This window comes from Lates calcarifer, linkage group LG7_2, assembly GCF_001640805.2.
Source record: "Lates calcarifer isolate ASB-BC8 linkage group LG7_2, TLL_Latcal_v3, whole genome shotgun sequence".
In the NCBI taxonomy this organism is placed as follows: domain Eukaryota; kingdom Metazoa; phylum Chordata; class Actinopteri; family Centropomidae; genus Lates; species Lates calcarifer.
This window is the reverse complement of record NC_066854.1, coordinates 912,685-928,448: the sequence shown is the minus strand read 5'-3', so window position 1 is coordinate 928,448 and position 15,764 is coordinate 912,685. Positions and strand designations below refer to the sequence as shown.

At 43.8% G+C, this 15,764-nt stretch overlaps 1 protein-coding gene across 1 annotated transcript in view; it reads right to left on the bottom strand.

Annotated features, from left to right (window-relative positions):
• LOC108873211 (zinc finger protein GLI2-like) overlaps positions 1–15,764 on the bottom strand; it is a 68,698-nt gene that overhangs the window by 12,266 nt on the left and 40,668 nt on the right. Inside the window, 5 exon segments of the mRNA XM_018661339.2 lie at positions 615–689; positions 691–808; positions 1,416–1,617; positions 9,737–9,919; positions 12,362–12,564. Coding sequence (XP_018516855.1) covers positions 615–689; positions 691–808; positions 1,416–1,617; positions 9,737–9,919; positions 12,362–12,564 — 781 coding nt within the window.

Below are 15,764 nucleotides of genomic sequence, written 5' to 3'. Positions count from 1 at the left end.
TAATGGTTGAGCGTCTCCACCTTCCCATGCCCACGTTGACCTCTGACCCACATCTGTAATTTCAGGCTGACATGATAAGAGAAAGGCCAGCTCAGTGCTGTGTGGGTGGAGGGAAATGATGGGTCTCCCTCTGAACAGTCTCCCCCAGCGAGTGTTTACCACCGAGGGGACGCTGCACACACTGCACACATCGCTTGTGCTGAGGGTCGACGCCACAAATCATAACACTGGTGCACTGCTCCCCAGCAAAACAGGGCGATAACGCTGACTTTAAAAGGCAGCGATGGCAAACTAAAACCACTGTGGGAACAAACAGTTTGGAAACTGGAGCAGCAAAATTCCAGGTTTGGCTAAATAGTTGTTGCAGCAGCTGCCAACGTAAAATACCTGGAGAGCTGAAAGGGGAATTTCCTTCAGCCAAAATCCACAGAGAAATCATTCGAACAATGGGAGGACTGAATCATCCTGAGAGCGCAAAGTACACAAACCCCAATTATCTTAAAGTTCACATCATTAACCCAAAAATGTTCCAGCAACAGAAGCAGAAGTTTTTCTTTTCTTTCTAAGACATGTAAACTTGTAAGACATCGTGTTTGATGTGTGTGTGTTTTTACCTTGGACGTCAGGTCGCTGTTGTGGGCAGAGGCGGGCAGGGAGGAGAGGCCGAGGCCCGGCTGGCGGCTGGAGAAAGGCAGGCGGAGGCTGGATGAGAGGAGGAGTGTGTCCGAAGGCGCTGAGCCCCCGCTGCTGGGACAGGAGCTGCTGGTAGGCCATGGGGTTGATGGGATGAGGGAAGGGGAAGGACGGGCTGCAGGGAGCAAAAGAAATATGTGTATTGTACTGGAATTTATTGAGATTAGTTTGGATTAAATGAGGAGGCAGAGAAGAGAAAAGGAAGGTAGAGAAGGAGGAGGAGGTAGGGAAGGAAGGGAGGTAGAGAAAGTGTAGATGAGGGGACAAAACAGGAAGGAAATGAGGTGGCAAGGTAGGAAAGGACTGGGAGAGAGAAACAAATTAGAAGGTAGAAAAGGAAAGAAGGAGGAAGGGAAAGATTAAAAGGAGGTGGCAGAAGGAAAAGGGGCTAGGAAAGGAAACTAAATAGTGGGGAAGGAAAAGGAACAGATGGGAGGGTGAAGTAGGAAAGGAGAGAAGGAGGCAGGGAGGCAGAGAAGCAGAATGCAGCCTATTTTCCTCAGCTGGTCAGGTGAGACAAACATGCAGTCACACACACACCTGTTCACTCTGAGGAAGGAAAGCACAGAGCTGCAGGTGTTTGTGCTCAAAGAAAAAGTGGAATTCTCTGGACCTAAGTCTCTGAATAACTTTATTAAAGTCAGACGGGAAACACAGAGAACATCATCTCACATTCACTGTAAGTACACAGACGTCAGCGGACGTCATGTCACCTGACTTACCTGAGCCCTCCGACCGACAGGTGTCCATAGGAGCTGCTGGCGGCCGAGCTGGAGCGCGAGTTGTTGATGTACGCCACCAACGAGTTCGGAGAAGTGCGGATCATCGTCTGGAGGTCGATGCTGGCGTCGGACAGCGGCGAGATGGACAGAGCCCTCTTCCTGCTCAGCCTGGGCGTCAGTCTGGGGCTGGAGAACCGAGACACTGCAAGACACACAGGTGAGTCCACGTCAAAGTGCATCCACACAAAGTGCTCGTTATTTCTGACATTATGGAGAGGAAACAGGAATTTTGGAGTAGCGCTGCCTTGACTGGTCAGTTTGTTTGTTTCATCTACCCCCCAAAATGTGGGAAAATAAGGCCCAGGGATCCTTTAAGTCACCTGGAATACCTACATGAGTGCAAACCTTTAAACTGTGAGGGTTCAGACATTAGGTTTCCAACCAGACATCACAGCTTTGATCACTGTAAGTATGATTAAAATCCAGACACCCAAAAATCACTGCAATTAATGAAAAGTCTGCATCAAAGTCCATGAAATGTTTCAGTCTGAAATTACAAATGTCAACCTGCTTGTGGCACGAGAGTAAAAGTCCTGGAAACTCTGGAAAAAACCTAGTAAGGAGACCTTGAGTCAAGAGTAGTTTGACAGAGATCCTGTATGATATTTTAAAGTAGGAGAAACAGACTGGAGAAATATAACTGTTCCGTTGCATAAAAACAAAAAAAGTTGAGTTTGTTTAAGGTAGATTTTTTATGATTTCCAAAAGCCTCAAAGGTCTCAGCAGATACCTGGTGTTTAATGTGACAGAGGTGATAAATGCTGCACATCCTCGATGCTGACGCCCTCCGCTCACCTCCGAGACTTTAAACTCCCTCAATCTAAAAGAATGACTCCTGAAATCTAAACGGTCACTCCTCTCCTCGTCGTTGTCGTCTTAGCATCGGCCCGTGTCGCTCGCTTGTGCTATTTCAGGATCGTGGCGTTAAAGTGTCGAGGAGGGAGGGAAAGAGAGAGAGAGAGAGCTTTGCTTTGCTTAGCTCCAGCCGGGACCGACGTGATTGATGCCGCCGCAGCCTCCCCGCGACACTCAAACCCCACGGACACAGGACAACCCTATCAATAAGTGCTGAAGATTGATTCACAGCTAATACAGTAAACAATTTGTTCACAGTGATGGAAACTGAGCCTGGCAGAGGGTATTATTAAATAAACTGGGGTCTCATGGAGGCACAAACAGCAGCAGGAAATCCACTGAAAGAAAAGTCTTTACCTGCAGCCGGTGGAAATTTGTCCCAGTGACACAAATTTTAAGCAGAAGGTGGAGGAAGAGGAGGAAAAATCTCTAATTCCCATCTTCATTTGACCTAACTGTGTTTAAATGAGTGGGAAAATGTCCCAGTACAGTAACAACAATTCACTCCGCTTCAGTTTGTGTCAGTAATTTCACAGATACGACTCAGTATTTGGATACAGAAAAAAGGAAATCTGCAATGATGTGAATATTTCCTTCATTTGTTTTTCAGTCCAGCAAATAGAGAAGCATTTCCTAAAGAAACTACCTGTGATTATTGTGAGTGCTGATAGAGATTTACATGTTAAATATAATAATAAATAATAAATATACGGTTCCAGCCGGCAGTCGGTTAGTTTAGCTTAGCATAAAGACTGGAAAGAGGAAAAACAAACTGGAAACAAATCCTCCTCCCTGCACCTCTAAAGCTCATGAATTAACCTGTTGTCCCTCGCCCCTCGGCAGCCATCTTGGCAGCGTCCCTGGCCGCTTATTTTGGGCCAACAAGACCAGGCTCCTGTCTAAATGAATGGAGAGAGGCACCGTAACTGTGTTTTCAGTGATAAACTGGTCAGGCACCGGCAGTTTTTTCATTCAGTTACAGACAAAAAGTAGCATCTTCCTTGCAGACGTTCCTTGAGCAGGACGAAGCAGTACATTGCCCCATCAGTCTTTGGTCCTAAAATGTGTCTGTATAAAACGCCAGTGAAGCTGTGCGGCTGACATCTGCCCACATGTGGCGACCCCATTAAGATTCAGACATAACTAATCAATCTTCCCACAATAATTCCCCGTAATTACTTCAGATAAACATCACAGAGTCTGGGTTGTACTTCACGATGTTAAATGAGGGCAATTTACAGAGAATTGATTTCAACTGCGAGGAAATGTATGCAGAGCGATCTGATCGATCCTCGGCTCTGAAATGTAAATTCAGACAAGGACTTGAGATTTAAACTCTTCCACGAGCAGAGGAAGTAAACTGTTTAACTTCCTGTTTGTTTATGTTGTGACACTGGAGTTCCCAGAGCTCAGTGAGGCACCTTAAAATATCTTGTTTTGTTTGACCGGCCATTTAAAACTCAGCAGTTTTCAGATTATTATGACATGAAACAAAGAAAAGCAGCAGATCCTTCACATTTGAGAAACTGCACACTGGAAATATTTAGCATTTTTTACTTGATAATTGACTAAAATTAGTCATTTATTATCAAAATTACCTAATTAATCATTGACTAATTGGTTTCCCTTTCATACATCAGCAATGCTAATAAGGATAAAATTAGGTTAATACATCCAACAATAAACTTTACCTAGTGATGATGAATAAAGGATTGGACATGAGAGGCCGACAGTAACTTTTCCGTCCCAGCTTCAGAATCATTACGGCCCCGTAATGAACTATTTGTCCTAATATATGAAGATGTGAAGGTGTGTATCAAACATTTTCCCTCGGCTAAAAACATTTCCTGAGGGGTGTGCGCATCAAATCACCCAAAGTAACGCTGTTTCTGTCAAATAAAAATCCCACCGTTCACCAGCTGGTGGTCATAATGTGAAAGGAACTGCAGCAGTGTGCTAGAAAAAGGGGACAGAAGAAGAAGACGACGACTTCTAGTTTGCAAAAGTGAAGGTTTGTCAGGAAACGTACGTAAATAAACTCTTCAGGGTTCCTCTGAGAGAAAAATATTAAAATGTTTTATCCGCCTTCCACTTTAAGACCATCTCTACTGACGGCTTTACGGGGGAGGACCACATCTGGCGTGGATCAAACCTTCACTTCCTGTCACAGCCTCTCAGGAAACCCACTGGTCTGACGTTCAGCTTACTCCTGCGACAGTGTGTAATCTCCCCCCACCGATTAATTCTGCTTTGTTTGCTTTCACTGCCGTCCTTAATGACGGGGGCTAAAAGGTTGTTTCTAAGTACGTCCTCCGGTACAAATCTCTAACATATGTTATCTGTTTGGAAATTGGTGCTCTGAGACTTGAGGAGGAGGGGAGATGTCTTTATCCCGGGACATATGGAATTTGAATGATGATACAACAGATCCTCAGAAGAGAAAAACATGAGACGCTCGTTTCTCGGGGGACGTCTCAGCTCAGGAGGTTTATTACCAAAGACATTACCGTTTGTGGGCCTGCTGTCATGGGACGCTAATTTGGACATTTAACCAGCTAAAGTTGAGATGTAGCTCAGGTTGATGGTGATGGTGGTGGGTGGGGTGAGGAGAGGGGGGAGGGTGGGGGCAGGTGTAGAGGATCAGGTGTGGTTTTGTTTTTGTTATCGATGATCGCAGGCGGCTCGGGTGAAGCCGTTCAGGACTGGCAGTCGTATTCATCTCTGTTACTTCCTCTCACCTCTGGGGAGATGTGTTTATTAATGTGCCACTTCCCCTGATAAATGGACCAATGGAAAAGCCTGGGTCGACCCCCCTCCCTCACCCTCTCCTCAGCCCCCGCCCCCCACCACTGTAATTTATATCAGCAGCCGCCACTGGGAGGGCTGGATGGGACGGAGAAGTGTGTGTGGAGTGATTTGGAGAGTGTGTGTGAACTGTTTAAACGACGCCGTGGCAGAAGGCTATTAAAGGGCCATACCACTGTTTCTGTGTTGTGTACACAGTCACATAATCTTTGCATGACTGACAACTGTTGTCTAAAACATTTATTGCTCAAAAAATATCATATCAGGAGGAGACGCTTTTCACTCTCTGCTGTATTTCCCTGGTGTAATTTAATGTTAGAATATTCTACTCAGCAGCAGCTGGAAGGTTAAAGTGTCAAATAAATGTTTTAATGTACACAAATGGTTCTAAAATTAGGAAGTCATGTTGTGCCAACCAGCTACATCAAGGGTTTGGCTGGCACAATTTCAAAATGCCACAGTTACAACAAATTTAAAACAATTTTAGCATTTAATTCAAAGATAATTAAGATAAGAAAAATGAACATTTCATGGAATATCTGGCCCTATTTAAATCCAAACAACATCTCAGCAGGTGGAATTTCTAATAATAATTAATTAACAATATAATTGCTTTGTTTTTAATCTTTCCAAATATGAACAAAATAAACCTTTATCATTCTTTGAGATAACATTTTCAAGTCTTATATTAAAATGGAGCTAATTATTATGTCTATTTACTAGAAGTAAGACATTTCCAGTATCTCTGTCTAACACAGTTTTCTAATATGTTTAGTCCACAGAACACTTTTTTCTTTTAATACTATAAAACTGAAATGTTTAAACACAGTAGATACGTGCAGCAAACATCCTGATGTTACAGCCAGCCTCCCTCTCCTCTAGTTTAAGTTTAGAAACCTTAGATGAAGCAGCTTGTGGAAATTAAAGTGTGCCAAATTAAGTAGTCTACGCCTGTTATTTCAACCTGCCAGGTACATATAAGTATCAGATCTGAATTATCAGGAAACCAGGCTCTGGATTTTTCAGAAAACATCACGTTAAGGATTCAGATTACAGGCAGAGAGGACTCGATAAGAAGGAGCTGCACAGCTGCTTTAATTATTTCTCTAGTTACATGTTAATGTGCAGAAATCAATCTGCTCTTAGCTTCTTTATCACACGATGATAAAACAGAAATAAAGACAATCAGGAAAGGAGGTCATCAGGGTCATCCTAAAAGGACTGCATCATGTTTCTGAAACTTAAACTGCCGTCGTAGAGGTATCAGCTGAAAGTGTAGGATCTGTGGGACGTTGTTTGATGTGTCTGGTCTGTGTGATGTAGTGATGAGTCAGGCAGTAAATCAGGCTGTTAAAGAAACCTCACCTGACTGTAAAGGTTTAACGATGCTTCACTGACACTGGAGAAGAGTCCGACACAGTCTGAATATTTGAGTGCAAACACAGGAAGAGAAGATGTTTGTTCTTCCAGAAAAGATCTTGGACTTATCTCATGTCACATCAGCAGCGAAACGTCTGTTCTGTGTTTGAGTTTTTGTCATTTTGGAGTTTTTCTGTGCGGTTTTGTCAAAGATGCAAACACCATCAGCCTTCCTTCCTCTTCTCTGGATGTACAAGAATGAAAATATGAGTTCTCAGCCTGTTCCACAGTTTCAAATAACCAAACACACACTGCTCTTGGCAGGTGAAATGATTTTTAGCGCTCGCTCTCTGCCCTTCTCACAGCCACAGCAGTTTCACTGAATAACTTAACAATGACATTTTGGCGAGACAGAGCCAAACGTGCTTTCCGTTTGTTTTGGCCTCAGCGCCTGCACAGTGTTCGGGACGGCTGGAAACTAAGTTATGACAGCTTTAGTGAGGCCGGCTTCACGCTGCTGGCAGCTTGCCGTCGCTCTCAGCAGCACAAGTTTGGCCTCCAACACCACAACACAGCAGGCTCATTCACAACCCTGAGCTGTGTCTGCTGAACCTGCAGGGAAGGCTTTAACCCCGACTGACCGCCTGTTAGCCACTGAGCTCTGCACGCACGGCCTCCACGGCTGGAAATCAACTTTTCAACTGACTCTAACTGTTAGTGCACTGCCTACACTCAACAAATATGTTGAGAGTTACAAACCAGTTTGATGTTTGGAATATAAAGTTGGTGTTTACCTTCTCCCTCTGATATCTGATGTTTAGAGAGTTTGCATCAGAACTTGTCAGCTGTAAAATGTCAGTCAGTATAATAAGATGTAACAGTGTCTATATCACAGAAAATAGCCATTCTTGTTGAGGAAATGATTAAAACTTACTCATTTCCAGAGGGAGGAATTACAAGCTCTGCAAAAAAAACAGTTTTTCATGCTCCATCCATCGACTAGAGTTCGTTCGCTTGCTGTACGTTAGGAGGAGGTGTGAGGCTGCGTGAAAAAACCTGGTTCACTTAGCCATAAAGTTTAACCTGGCTCATGACAAAAGATTGCAGTCGTACAACTTTTTGGCTGCACGTCTTGAGCTACAGCAGATAAACTCTGCTCCTCAGGCGACTTCAGAGTGACGCCATATTGTGATTTTGCCACAGCTGGTTGTGTTGCCGCCTTCAGCTGTGACCACGTCCACACAGCAAACATATCTCCTCCTTTAGGGACCAGTTCCTCATCAGAGGTCGAAGCCGCTCTGGCTTCTAGACTAGATTGCGTGCTACAGTACCGGTGTTATGGCACAGCCCTACGTGCCGCCTGCGTAATATTCCAGAGTTGCAACTCTGTTCTTTTGTTTCCTGATCAAACAAAAGATGAAGCATGATTGGTTGTCAGGTTGCACAGCCTGCAGTGGATTTAATGCAAGTTCCAGCAAAGGAGGGGAGCATAGCTGAGCAGCTCAGTCTGTAGAAATATTGGATTTAAATCTCAGTTTGCCTTGAGCGAACATTTTATTGTTCTGGGCAACAGACGTCTGCGGAGTCTTGAAAATAACTCACTGCTGGATGACAAGAAAAAGATAATTGTTTGCACATTTGCAGAGGAGACACATGCAACCAAATCAGAGTAATGGCAGTGATGTGCGCCTGTTGATTTATATCTGAGCATCACAAAGAAAGGAGGTGTCACTTTACTGGTTGAGCAGAGATGAGAAGTGAAGCTGGCATGTAGCATCACAGAGCCGGAGACGTGACGTTACCCTCTCTGGTGTTCATCATCAGGAGTTCCCCTCCACCATCCGTCTCCCTCTCAGACACGGCTACCCTTTTAAGGTGCCGAGCAAAGCGCCGGATCAAAGTAGGCACTCATTACATTAAATATACCTGCTGCGACCTAACGTGCCCCGCAATGGCGTACGCTGGAAATGTCACAGCGGCACAATAAGTCCTCGCTGTTTATGGAAAAGTGCTGGCGGAGGCTCGGCGGGGGAGAAATATTGTGCAGCGCGCGGCCGGTACCTGAAGGCCCTCGGCCGTTTGAAGTTGTTTGACATGAAAAATGTATACAAGGCTTTTTTATTTATACGCCTCTCCTGTGATCTTTGTTTCATCATCCACCTGGACTCGACGCTCTGATAGGAATTTCATTCTCCTTAATCAGCGTCAAAGCAGCTCGTTGGACGGAGCAGGGTGGGCTGCTGGGAAGGGAGAGCTTCCTTTAACTGCATGACCCGGGTACAAGCTCCGTAAAAACAGAGCAACTGCCCTTTACTGGTGCATCTGCATGACAGAGTGTCCTGACATTCACCATCAGATGCCAGAGGAGGAAGTTGCACATCTTCCCTTTAGCTGTTTTATTCATTTCTGCAGCTGCGTTATAATCATCTGCAACATGTCAGTTCTCATGGAGAGTTTTTCCTGGAGTGTTTGTGGCTGTGGCAGCAAAATTTGGAAAGAAGTTCAGATGTTTTTTCAGTTTTTTGGTCTGAGTGGCAGAGCAAATACATTCTGTCAATTTGACTTGAGTTTTCTATGATTATAAAGTCAATATGTGTTGTTTTGGACTGTTGATCAGACAGAAAAGTAGTGTAAGTTATCTATATTGAAGTGAATTCTGGTATCTCAATCAGAGTCAGTTATGAAAATAAAGAGATGAGTGTTTTAATGGGTTTTATGTTGTTTTCTAGAGGTGTTTGAAAAGCTGGATTTCCTTCAAAAAGTCACTGGAAATCAGAACGAGAAAACGATAAATGGCAATTATAATGAGAAAAGTCAGAATTGTCATTAGACAAACTGGGAGAAATGTCTCAGTCTACGTCTGTTCTATATACAGCACAGCTACGCTTTTAACTCAGGCTGAAAATATTAGTCAAAGGACAGAAAGCTCACATGCAATAATTTCATTTTTCTTTTTTTCCAATTATTTTTCAAGCAGAAATGGCCAAAATTTGCTCCATCCTTCTGAAAGATCTGGTTTTAGTTTGTTTCCTCTGATTATAAATGTTATTTTTGTGTTTTTTTTCATGCAGACAGACTCCACGACATAAATTTGGAAAAAGAATAGATCCAGAGGGGGAAAGAAATGTCATGTGTACTGGGTAACTTGAGTCCTCAGTCCCTCAGTAAACATAAGGCACAGTAAGACCAAAACTAGGAGCTAGAAGAGGCTGGAAACGCTGCAGAATCCCAGAGTTACTCACCGTCGATGGGGGTGATGTAGTCGGTCAGGTGGGCCCCCGCGGTGGCCCCGGCCCCCTGCATGAGCAGCTCGCCGTAGGGGCTCCGGTGGCTGGCCATCAGGTGGTAATACTCTGCCGGACTGGCCCCGGGAGGAGGGGGAGGAAGTCCAAACAGCCCGCGGTCTTTCAGGTGCTCATGGGCCACTGTAGGAGAGGGGGAGGGGGTTAGCAACGAGGGAGGATAGGAGGAAGGAGGCAGGGAGTAAAGGTGGGGGGGGGTAAAGGGGGTGAATTCCTGGTGCGTCCTGCTTCACGCTGAGGAGATGTTTGAATGGACTGAGGGGCCGGCAGGGCGGGGGCACTGATGTGCAATGGCCCGTGTAGGCGCCCCCACCAAACCCCACTGTTTCCTCTGTCTCAGAAAGAAAACTGACACTTAGAGTTTGTTCATCTCTTTACCAAAGATGCAGGAGTATGTTGAGGGTTCTCTCTCCTCCGTAATGATGAAACATCTTTATCAGTGCAGTGTTTTTACCTGTTTCATCCTCACATTTTTTTCACTGTAACAAACACAACAATCTCCATTTAAAACTCTTGATCTTTCCGTCAGTTTCCTGGCTGGATATCAGAGATGAACGCTGGTTTTTAAAGACTTCTTAATCTTTTTAACTGATACTGAAGCTGTTATTTTAAGGTTAAATTATTATATAATGTTGCTTTAAGATGCATAATAACAAGAAAACAGCGATTAGAATAAAAATAGATCATGTAAAAGATAAGTCAGTGAAGCTTTGTTTTCAAAGCAACAGGACTACTACTTTCACAAATTTAGTCGATGCAAAAAAGAAAATTACATTTAGATTATTATAAATTTGCAGCTTTGATCATGTTTAACATGAGTCAGAGATTCTGTCTTATGTTCAAATGAGTAAAAATGTGTTTAATCTAAATTTAACTTCCTTCATGTGTTCACCTGGCCTGTTAATATAAACTCCTGCACACAAGATGCCGCCCCACAAACCAAACGTCTCCCCTCCCGTCCCTCGTCTCCTAAGTGATGTTTCAGACGACGTTAGGGCTCGGGACGTAAAGAAGAACAGACGCCGTGCTCGTGCTGACTTCATAGCTGAAGTAGCTGCCCTTATGTCTCGCTTACAGGATCGTATTTCCAGCTTAAAAACATCTGAACAATGAGGAAAGAAGTTGAAGGCCAGAGTTTTTTTTCCCCCTTAATGAAATGAAACTCTGTGGGGGAATGTGACAGAGAGCAGACAGAGCACCGCAGGGTTAAAAACAAAAAAAGAAAAAGAAAAATGTTTTAAAGATAAAGCAGTCCTAATTCCAAAAACTCCAGGTGATGATGGGATGGTATCCGATCTTACACGTCCGACGTTGTGAGCGGTTTGTGGGAAAAAAAGGAAGGTCACCTGGAGCACATAAAAGCCGACGGCCTCCGTTCCCAAACCCGAGGCCTCGTCTTTCAACAAGCTATTTGCATTCCCTCCACCGCAAACAGTCCCCCCCATCCTCTCTCCTCTCGCTCGGCTTTATCACGAGCAGATCTCAGGCGCGGCCGCTTATTTAAGTTTAAAAGCATTGCCACATTACCACTGACAGACTGTAAAAGAAGATTTATACCCCGTCCCGCTGCTGCGCTCCAATCTGTTATTGTAATTCAGCGCTGAAGAAAGAGTTGTCATCACGTCCTGGTAAATTTGGAGAGGAGGAGGAGGAGGGGTGGATAAGTATTTGCCAGCGCTGTTTCTCTTTTATCAATTTCCACAGATTTTATTTTTAAAGGATCCCCTCTCGGTATCAAAGCACTTGGAAGCACAGGTCAAGGTTTTTCCGCTGCGAGGCCGATTCATGTAATCATGTTTGTATGTAGCAAACAGCAATCACTTTATTCAATTTCCTCGCTCCCTCCTGAATATCATTTTTTGACCGAGGTCCTCTTAAGGTCTCTTTTCCTGCTAAAAAATACAAGAAGACCACAGGCTTCTGCTGCTGCAGGCCTTTTCCAATAATGCATTTCCACCGCTTTAGGATTTTACTCTGAAATAAAACCTCTTTTTATCAAGGATACAGTGAAAAATACAGACTTGAATACATGTATAAAGAAGAATTAGAAACAGTCAGTCGTGTTTTAGAAATCAGCTTGACTGATTGGCTGAGTGATCTTTATTTTTGACTGTAGTTCAATTAAAAACAGAAGTGTGTGAGCAGTGTTTACACTTTCTGGTTTGTGAGACATCTGTTTGATTATGAGATTAGGGAAGTGATGGCTTCATTTTAAAGATATTTAAAGACCTGAAGAGGTTAAAAGAAACGAAATTAAAAGAAATAATCAAAATTTAAAAAATGTTTTTTTTAGGAATATTTCTTTTTCTTTTTTTAAATATGTTAAATTTCTCTGACTTTTCTTAAAATTCTTGCTGTTTTTCTTATGAAATATTGAACATTTTCACCTCATCAGCTCTCTAAAGAATCACTCTTTGGTTGGACTCATGTCTACGTTGTTTTATGTTAAGGGTTCCTGTGCAAGTTCCAGCTAGAGTAAACTCTAATGAAAAATGACTGGACCGTAACATTCACAGCAGATTCTAGGAGAGAAACTGGGTGAAAGATGTCGGCTGGTGGACTTACGGTCGGCTGGGCTGAGTCCTCTGGCCGCTGAGATCATGGACAGGGTGGGGCTGCCGTGCACGGAGCGCAGGTAGTGCTCCATGTGAGGGTTGACGTAGGGATGAGGCGGGCTGAACGGGGAGTCGCCGGTCGCTACGGCAGCAGGCGAGAGGCGGATCAGGGAGATGTCAGAGATGACGGGGCTGCCGGCCAAACCCGCAGGGCTGCAGGAGGAGAGGGGAGAAATTAGTGATGTGGTGTAATGAAGATCACAGAATCAGTGAAGCTCAGTTTGAAGATCAGTCTGTTTAGTCATTTTTCATTGCTGAGATCCACACATGTCTCTGTCTGTGGCTCTCAGCTCCACCTCACTAATATATACTTTGATTCTTTACTGTAGTTTTTGTCAAACAAACAGGAGGAATTTGTGCGTTTGTTGGGGACTATTTTCAGCAGCAGTTTATAGTAAACATCCTTAACATCGCTGTAAAACTGCGCGCACGCTTTCACACGACCACCTGAAGTGCCTTCACACTCGACAAACTCCTCTGGCGAGCGTCCTGAGTAATCCATCTGCAAACCCGATCCTCTGAGCCTCCACCTCTGTGTGTACACAGACAGCGTTGAGAGTGAGATCACGTCTAACGCGGTTCCTCTATCAAGCTTTTGATCTGGGAGAGTCAGAGGGAAGAGGGTGAGACCGGGGTCACGGAGACGAGCAGACAGGGGGAGGGAGGAAGCGTTGTATGGCGAGTAACCACCTCTCCAGATTACACTTTTATCCACGGGGCATTGTCGGTGTCGGTTATCGGTGTTAGATCATCTGGAGAGAAAAATACTGCGAGGTGAATCGTAGGACGTTTGTGATTTTTGGAAGATGAGCCTGATTAAAGACGTAAAGCTGACACCTTGGTCTTGAAGAACATCTGTTTCCAAAAGCACTGCAGCCTACATTTCCCATAGTAGTGTCAGTAGTGTCTCCTTGTATCACATATGTTTGCATATGGTTTACCAGCCTGCTACCAGTTTTGAGCAGAAAAACTGTCATCAAAGATCATTAATGGAGGATGTTGCACAAGCAGCAGCAGAAAAATGGTGGATTGAGTGTTTGTACTTTGATTACAGATATCTAATCTGTCTTTCCGATGATGCCTTCTGCATCCTCTCTTTCCAAACTCAAAAAATGGCTGTTTTGTTTGGTTCTTCACCAATTTATTTCAAAATTAGGTGCACAAAAACCAGAATAGAAGCTGCTCCGTGTTGGTGGAAAAGGGGGAATCAGAGTAAAACTGTAGCATCCCTACTCCATCATTAATTCATCCCATGTAGCTGTAAACCACTGACACTGATCATCATCATCAAATATCAGAGAGGGGACTTAGTTTACAGGACTTTTTACAGATCGCTGTGTAGACTAATAATCATACGCACTGATGAAACTGTGCAGGTGAAACAGTGTTTGATTACTTGAGTCCATCGATCACCTTATTTTTCATCCTTAGTGTGTGGTCCTGACACAAGACAATGAAAGACGTGTTTCAAATTCAGAAATTGGCTTTGCTTTCAGTCTAGAAAACCATTCGTACAGTGATGTTAAATATGCATGAGGTGAGAAAAATGTAGTCATAAAAGCAGCAAATTCTTAAAAAGGAAAAATTAAACAAGGTAGATTCTTTTACGCAAATCACCTCTTCAGTTGTTAATTGTGCAAAAATGTGCTGACCTCATGTTTCAGCACCAGAAAAGAGTTCAAAGAGTCGCCTCCAAAGCCAAAGTCACTGTCAGCAAAAACCTTTCATGTGAAGGAGGAAAGTTTTTCAAGACTGATGAGATGAATATTTTCATTTTCTATTAACACCGAGGTTCTTAATAAGAGTTTTAAACAGATTTCAAGGGTTAAAAAGTTGGAAAACCAGCTGATGATTCAGGTTGTAAATCTCCACATCTTTATCCTCAGTGTTTACCAAATCACTTCTGTCTCCTACCTGGCTCCCTCTTTAAAAATACACTCTCCATCTCCATCATCCAACATCCAACAAAGGCTTTTATTAGCCCGCAGCCAGATTGTTGGATTGCATCACGAGTGAGGCAATGTTTTTCTTTCTCTCCGTGCCGAAGATAAAGATCTGATTTTCCACCTAAAAAGATAATCAGCCCTTCAGTCTGTTTTAATAATTAATGCTCTCATCATGTAGCAGCCTGCAGGTGAGCTCTGTCTGTCTTTGAATCCAGTCTAATAGGGTTTGTTTACCGTGATAACAAGCTCCTCCAACAATCACAGAGTGAATCATATGAAGAATATAAATATTTCTCTCTTTACGTCCAGCCTGAAAAGCTCTGTTTGAGCAAACGCCTGCCTAGAGAGGCCGCGCTTCACGAGTGGTCGCGGTGAATAAGTCATGTAATATTCAGATGCTCAGAAAGGGGTCTGGCTGTGGGTGAGTTTTCTGGGCGTCTGCGTGGCGCTGGGCGAACACAATGCTCGACCGTCAGAGCATATCGTGGTTTGGCGCCGGGTTAGCAGGCTGATACAGGAGGGAGCCGTCCTGGAGAGGCCGTATTAACTCGTTCACCCAGATACGATCATGGTTTGGGTTAATGTCAGAGGATGTTACAGTAATAACCATCTGGTTAAGGTTTGGGAAAAACAATTAATCTGCCGCTGTAACGACCACACCAAACTCCATTCAAAATTGTTGATATTTTCAAGTCTCCTGGCTGGACATCAGAGATGAACACTGGTTTTTAACTGATGTACAGTTCAGCTTCACTCTGAACTCTCTGGGTCTGATTCCAGCAGTTTAAGCTGCTGACTCTCACTCAGTCAGAGGGAGATCCAACCTGAAAAACCAGGCTTAGTGAAACACCCTAAATGTGTCGCAGTTTATTCAGCGTCTAAATGTTTCCTTGTTGGAAGCTTGAGCTTGAATCTATTCGCTCTTGAATGAAACACGTCTGGATGATGTGAAAAGCAGGCAGCAGGGCCACGTGGAGCTCAAACGTCCCCGACACATTTGCCTGAGCATTAAATGTATTTAGTGGTAAGATTTTAAAGGAGGGGTAAATCAGGCGTGACGCCGCTCACACCTCACAGCAGACGTGACCTTATTCTCTGTTCTTTTTACTGCTGTTTACATTTGTTTTTAATGGCACAGGCTGCAGCAGGTGCTTCCACGATATCAGTACCATTAATGAGGTGTACGACTTCATGGTCGTGTTAAAACACATACTCAGCACCAGAATGAGTCCAGGGTCCCAGAAACGTGATGAAAATGTAGATCCTGTACTCGAAGCTTTTTCTACCATAATTGTAAAGAATATTAAAATGAGGGCGTCGACAGAGCAGCTTGAATATAAAACTGTTTATAAGGTTTAAAGCTCGACAACCAGCAGTTTGAAGCTCCACTGTTAAAAGCTGCAATTC